Source organism: Octopus bimaculoides, chromosome 19 (assembly GCF_046866305.1).
Source record: "Octopus bimaculoides isolate indiv1 chromosome 19, ASM4686630v1, whole genome shotgun sequence".
Taxonomy (NCBI): domain Eukaryota; kingdom Metazoa; phylum Mollusca; class Cephalopoda; order Octopoda; family Octopodidae; genus Octopus; species Octopus bimaculoides.
This window is the reverse complement of record NC_142946.1, coordinates 17,813,590-17,821,758: the sequence shown is the minus strand read 5'-3', so window position 1 is coordinate 17,821,758 and position 8,169 is coordinate 17,813,590. Positions and strand designations below refer to the sequence as shown.

At 32.4% G+C, this 8,169-nt stretch overlaps 1 protein-coding gene across 1 annotated transcript in view; it reads right to left on the bottom strand.

Moving 5' to 3' along the window:
• Positions 1–7,498, bottom strand: part of LOC149131771 (uncharacterized) — an 18,130-nt gene extending 10,632 nt beyond the window's left edge. Inside the window, 1 exon segment of the mRNA XM_089337819.1 lies at positions 7,356–7,498. Coding sequence (XP_089193945.1) covers positions 7,356–7,498 — 143 coding nt within the window.
• Between the last annotated feature and the right edge of the window lie 671 nt (positions 7,499–8,169).

The window sequence follows — 8,169 nt, the reverse complement described above, 5'->3', positions numbered from 1 at the left end:
TATATATATATATATATATATATATATATATATATATATATATATATATATATATATATATATATATATATATATATATATATATATATATATATATATATATATATATATATATATATATATATATATATATATATATATATATATATATATATATATATATATATATATATATATATATATATATATATATATATATATGTATATATATATGCATGAGTGTATGTGTATTAGTGAGTGTGTCTGTGTATGCATAAGCATATAGCTGTCTGTTCTCTGTGGTCGAACGATTCTCAGAACAGATTTGTATAGGTTCTGAGAATGAAAACGGATACATTTGAATGACATAATGAATGCTATTCATTCCTTCAAGAATAATAGTCCTAGGTATACTACAGAGGAACATCTTTGCAAACTACATTGTATTTCTATGGACATATGAATCACTCTTTAGAATTTCTTAGTGATAACTGTACTCCCTCCCAATTTTTGGTAAAATATGATTTAGATATATTCTATAGATTTTTGAAAAAGAGGTCAATGCTAAGCGTGAGATTTGTCTGCTGCTATTTATTGTTCCTAGCTACGAAACTATTATACGAATATATATATATATATATATATATATATATATATATATATATATATATATATATATATATAACTTTCTTTGATTCTCTCTCTGCAGTTGTTTTTGTAGGGACAGATTTGTGTGCGTGCATCTGTATGTGAGAGTGTGTATATATGAGAGAGTATTTGTAAGCACCTCTGTAGATAGAAACACCAAGTACTCAATACTATGAGGTAGATCATTAATTTGATTTGTTAACCGATTCCAATATAAGCAACAACTAAATTTCTTTTGCAAAAAAATCTTTTGCTACTCTATTGTAAGATATTTAAAAGCCTATACAAGCAACGTTAACGTTTGGCGTCACGAGACTCTTTCTTCTTTTACATTATGGAATTTCAAAACATATCATTCCTCTAATTATAACAAAAAATTCGCTTTCCAAGAAGGAATATTTCTCCCATGCAAAATAATGTTAAAGAAATATTAGACAATTTTTTGTACGAAAATATCTTTGGTAACATGCAGAGTTAATATATGTAAGCTGCTTGAAGCATGACAACTGCTTAGGCCGCCGTTTTCACCATCGAAAAAGGGAATTTCACGCTGTTCCTTTGTTTCAGCCTTCACAAAACTCGACTGATAGAGGACAAGCACTGCAATGCAAAGACACACAAGGTGGAGGTATGACTCCAGCCAACGAGGCTGGTCGGCAATCTAATGCCTGAGGGTTTTATCTAGTCACGTCTAATAGCGGAAACCCGAACTACAACAGGCTTGCTTGACGTGCGTGCGTGTGTGCACGGGCGCACACGCGGATGCGTGCATGCAGGTAATAGCGTTCTTTTTGCAAACACTTTAAAACATTTTGTTGGGTTTTTGTAATTGTGAATTTTTTTCGCCATGAACGGTTTGTATTTTTAAACCGAATGTAGTTTTCTGGTGTTATATTTATTCCTGAAGATGTGTAAAGAAATTTTGATTTATTAAGTCTCTTAATGAATTCTTTATACTGAAATATATATTGAAGAAGATAAATTTGAATATATACGTGTTTGCGTCGTAACTCCTTTATTATTAATATATATATATATATATATATATATATATATGTACATGTGCATTTTCCAATCATTCGCCATGCTGGACCGCTGAAATCTACAAGTCTGTTTTTTTATTCTCTGTTTATTTTCTTTTATTTCTCTCTGTTGACGACCGTAGACTCGAATCGTAAAAGAGTTTCATTTTTTCCGTCGTCTTTTGTTTTTCTTTAAATTTCAACTATATATATATATACATACACACACACGCATATGTATATGTGTATGTATATATGTATGTGTACATGTATGTTTGTGTGTGTATGTGCAAAGGAAAGGAATTAGTCACAATGTGGTTGAGAACTATATAAGCACTTTCGTACTTTACAGGAATCCATCGTGCATAAATTCTGTAGAAAATACATACCTATTGTGTGTGTGTGTGTGTGTGTGTGCGTGCGCGTGCGTGTGTGCGTGTATATATATATATATATATATATATATATATATATATATATATATATATATATATATATATATATATAAACACACACATATATATATATATGTATGTATATTTATTTATATCTGTATGCTCACACACACAGAAATATAATATTTACATATATCTATTTTTCTAAATAGAAATAGAAGGGAGACAAACAGATGGACAGGTAAGTGATTCGTTAGATTCGTAGGTAGGTAAGCAGCCAAGGAAGCAGGCTGGTAGATAGGTAGGTAGGTACGTATGTAGGCAGGCACGTAGGCAGGCACGTAGGTACGCATGCAAGCAGGCACGTAGGTATAACTGTGAGCGTTGCATATATTGACATATGTCAAAACATCTCTTATATTTCCTTTCTCGAAAACGCATCATAAAATCTAGATGGTCATAAAATATGTTAACTCAAACCATACGGAACTATTATATCTTATGCTTTCTAGTCGGGTTTTTTTTTTCGCTTCCTTTCATGTAATAAATGTTAACTATTCGTTGACAGATATTTTACTACGCGGAATAAAATGTGAAACAGTCAAGGATAAATAAAGTAGCAATAAGCTTAGGTGAGTGGAGCATTTCGATAGAAATATTTGTCATAAGTTAGCTATGACAACTAATGGAGTTTGCTAAAGCTCTGCTCATTTATAGAATTGAATCTTCAGCTGAATTTATTATAATTATGTCGCAAGGAAAAACATAACATGATGTTTGTGATTATCGATATTTTTTGTTTTGAATGACAAATTTTAAAATGCCTCATAGAAACAGATATAATAATAGGATGATTACATACGAATTGAAAATTTATTGGTGACGTATAAATAATAAAGACATTTCATTTTAAATAGAGAAATGAACCATCCATTGTTTCCTCGTTGTAGTTCATTCGTTTTACTTTTATATCTCTTTATACAAATAACTGCCAATATATGTACGATAGCATATTTGTGCTTCTGCCTCCAAATCGAAACACGAGGCTGGCGTTGGTCGGTGTCTATAGCAGAAAGCACTTGCTCAAAGTTCCATGTACGAGGACGAAACATGGAAATATATTGTATAGAAGCAAAATCCTTCCTGCACAAATATGCCTGCTCATGTACATATGTGTGTGCGTGTATGTGTGTGCGTGTGTGTGTGTGCGTGTGTCTGTGTTTGTGTGTGTTCGAGTTTGTGGGTATGCATGTTTGTGTGTGTGTGTGTGTGTGTGTGTGTGTGTCGTGTGCGTGGTATCTGTCCATCTATCTACCTATCAATCTATCTACATATATATATATATATATATATATATATATATATATATATATATATATATATATATATATATATATATATATATATATATATATATATGGGAAATATTAGAATTGAGCAACTCTCTGATTTGTCACTTCAATGAAGGAACAATGTTTGCTTAGAGAAGTGACAACGAGACAATCCTATTAGTCTTATAAATCCATTCTTTCTCCTGACAAATATACGCTACTTCCTTTTCATTTTCTCTTTTTGTTTGATTTCATTTTGTAGTGTTTACCTCTTTCTGTTTCTGAGTGACAACGAAAACAATATGCATCAAATAGCATTTTTATTCGTGGTAATTGTATGTTCTTTTTGTTTGTCATACCATTTTTGTCCTCTTACTCTTTTAAACCTCCTTCATGTACAATATCATACATCATATTCCGGGTCAAACAATCTGTTTGTGTTGCTATTTCAATGTGTATGTGTGTGTTTGTTTTTGATATATACGTATGGAAATCTTAATTGTTTTTTTACCTGCACTGTAAGTAATAACGACATTTACTGGATAAGAAATTCTGAAAAATAATATGATTTATGTGCATATATTTGATAGCACGATAAATAGAAGTGTATATAAAATATCATTAGTGTAATAAGAACAAAATATACTAATCATATAAAGAAAATACTTTTGAATGTAAAACATAGAACATTTATTCTTAGATGAGGTGATTCCTATGAAAGCCCATCAGAAAACACTTCAAGATAATGTTAAAAAAATATTTCGGAAAACATCGATGTAACAAAAAACTTCCGAGAATGCTCGAAAAACTAAAGCGTATCTCTAATGGAAAGTTATGTATGAAAGAGGCCGTGTAATTGTAGCCTCAAATGTGAGTCCATTTTCCATACACGAAGTTTTAAATAATTCAACCCTATTCTCGTAGCAGACTTACGTACGTGGAGGTTCAGCAGAATAGAAAAAAACACACACACACATACCGATATCTGTGAGTACATAAATGAACAACATGGTGGAAAACGATATCACTCGAATGCCTAAGATAGAAGAAAATGCTTTTATGAAAGTTGCAAAGTTATCACAAATCTGTTATTCAGCGTCTAACATTCGTGCTCGTGGCAGAGTTGCGATGAATACGGAATTAAAGTCGTGATTTTTTATGGTATATATTGTAATGTAATATAATTCTATTCAACAAATATACATTTGAATTTGATTGGTTGACTGATTTTCAAAATATAAGGGTGCCGTTTTCGATTCGAGTTTGGTGGTTCGTCGATGTGAATATAAACAGTAAAATATACATATAAATGTTATAAGATCGTAAAAGAACCGTGTGCCGAATAAGAGTAATGACACGAAAATAACATATTAATAATGAAATTGAAAGAATATATCTATCTATCTATCTATCTATCCATTCATCTCTCTCTCTCTCTCTCTCTCTCTCTCTCTCTCTCTCTCTCTATATATATATATATATATATATATATATATATATATATATATATATATAGTCGCAAGATTTCCTGTGTGGTAAGGTAAATAACTTGCTTTCCAACCACAAGGTTTCCGGTTCAGTCCCACTGCATGACACCTTGGGTAAGTTTGGGCCGACCAAACACTTACGAGTGCATTTGGTAGACGGAAACTGAAAGAAGCCCGTCGTATATATATTTATATATGTGTGTGTGTGTTTGTATGTGTATAAGTCTGTGCTTCTGTGCTTATTCCTCCCCACATCTTTTGACAACCGATGCTAGTGCGTTTACGCCCACGTAAACTAGCGGTTCGGCAAAAAAGAGCGATAGAATAAGTAGTGGGATTACAAAGAATAAGTCCTTAGATCTATTTGTTCGACTAAAGATAGTGCCCCACCATGGCTGCAGTCAAAATGACTGAATCAAGAAGAGAAAAAAAATATATATATATGTATATATTATATATATATATGTGTGTGTGTGTGTGTGTGTGTGTGTGTGTGTGTGTGTGTGTGTGTGTGTGTGTGTGTAAACTTATCTATAAATACATAAATATCATATGTATCGTATCTATGCGTAATGTATATGCATTTATGGATGTACCGACTTGTACAAACAATGCGCCCTCGGAGCATAACATATTTCTCGTAATATTTTACAGATCTGGCTTAAAACCCAGAAAGAAAACGTGTAATGATTTAGCGATTGGCCTGTTGTAAAAATGAAGACAACAATGTGTGTTCCCAAATTGCAAAATAAAATATAGTAATATAGAAATACCAAAAAATAAAACGACATAAATAATATATAAATAATTAAAACAAAATCGATTTCAAGAACATTAGAATAAATAACGTCGAGAAATATGTGATACATATTCGGAATTCAGAAACAAGTAACGATAAGTATCTTGAATATTAACAAATCTACATAGCAGTACATCTGTTAAATGATAATGAGGTCAAACGCATAATAACAAAAAAATTGTTCGAATAATTAATGATATAGAGGGGAAAATGAGGAAGAAATAAACAAAAACAGAAACGGAAGTAACTACTATCACTACAACAAGTAATAATAATAATAATAATAATAATAATAATAATAATAGGAGACAGCTGACTCGGTTTCAGCGTTTATGGCAGCACCAATTATTTAAGAGCTTTCTACTCAGAAAGCTTAAATAGATAGAGAAATTAAGGCCAATATGCCAGATATAGTTGTCAAAGATCATGAAGGAAAAAATGCTTTCTAATTGATGTTTCAATACCAGCAAATGACAACGTTTCCCTAAAAGAAATCGAAAAGTTTTCAAATTACAAAGACCTGGACATAGAGGTAACTCGAATGTGGAATCTAAAAACAGAAACAATTCCTATCATACTAGGTGCCTTAAATACATGTTTTACCTGTGAATTTGCGTGTGTAAACTGGGAATGCATACAACGAGTTCCTCTGACCTAGGTGTACGGAAAACACTCGGCGAGAAATGGAAGAAAAAACAACAACAATAATGATAATAATAGTAATAATAATAACAATAATAATAATAATAATAATAATAATAATAATAATAATAATAATAATAATAATAATAATAATAACAATGATTAACTCAGTAGGGGAGTGCATACACTGGAATGCTTAAGTAGTACAGGCACCATCTAGAGGATATGGTAAATGGTAAAGCGTTAATTGTGTCACTAAGCGTTTTGTACGTTGTACTGACGATTCTGCCTGCTTGATGACTTAAAAACAATAATGGTCTTTCAAATTGTTTGCAGGTATCAAGAATTAATGGGGAAAGCAAACCATTTGGCAAAATGTGGTCGTGTGAGATCACCAATAACTAGCTGTTACTCCGGGATCCGTGGAACTACATAAAATTTAATGACTGCGACGTATTTAAGAGACAGCCGACTCGATTTCAGCGTTTGTGACAGCAACAATTATTTAAGAGCTTTCTACTTAGAAAGCTTAAAACAACAACAAAATAAATAAACAATTACTGCAAAAACAAGTCATTGAGATTGCCGAATTTAAGGCATTACCACAGAGAATAAATGAATCATTGAATAAATCTGCAGAGGTGAGGATTGAACCAGGAGAATCAACAAATTCTCCCATCTATGAATGCATTTAGTGTCATCCAAAACAACGGCAAAATCATTAAGGAACTTTGCAATACTAGCAACAGAGCAGTAATATTCTCACCATCTATGATAATAAGACAAAGACTTACACGTGGTAAGATTAGACTTGCACGCACAATATCATTGTGATCTTTCAAGGTGGGTCTCTTAGTTCTTCCTTAGTTAATTTCCGGAAAGCAACAGAATATCGTATTCGAATGACTGCCCATGTTTTGACTGCAGAGATGCTTTTATCTCCATCAAATTTTGAGCCTGGCACCATTTATACTCTCCTGACATATTCGTTTCTTACCTTTTATTTCATTTCTTAGCAGACGATTCTATATGCCTCCAATACACATAAGTACACAGAACGGTCACCCTCATCCATTGATCGCACAGATTTTCCATTTCGGAGTTTAATTCTTTCAGACTTGGGTGTTTTCTCCCACATTATCACTAACATTTCACATTTATCTATTCCTAAACCCATGCCAATGTCATCCCTCATAACTCTAACAGTCTTAACCAGTGATGCTAAAGCATTCTTGCCTTTGGCAAATAATTTCAGGTCGTCTATATATGCATCTTCTCACTACTGCTATATTCGTAGCATGTTTTAAACTCCCCGCTGCCTCCCTCCCTCCCTCTCTCTCTCTCTCTCTCTCTCTCTCTCTCTCTCTCTCTCTCTCTCTCTCTCTCTCTCTCTCTCTCTCTCTCTCTCTCTCTCTCTTGTTAGTGGTATAAGAGTAAACACGAATAACAGTGGTGAGAGTATATAATCTTGGAATATTCCCCGACTTAGGATGATTTCACCTGACTTATCTTGATCTGATGATAATATAAGTTCTCCATTTCGGCATACTGATTTGTAAGAACATGGGAAAATTAACATCATCTTTATCATCATCATCATCATCATCATCATCATCATCATCATCATCATCATCGCCATCATTTTCATTTACTACTAATGTGAACGGCGTTTCGGGACATCACTGTGATTAAATGATTTATCAACATGTTGCCTCTGAATTTAAATGGGTGTTTACTACTTTTACTAACGGAAGTTTCTTCAGATAATTTCTGTTTCTTTTACATTACATGCTGCAGAGGAAAGTTTTATCTGTAGATGCTTAACTGCATATGTTTGTGCAAATAGGCATTTAAATTGCTTTTCGT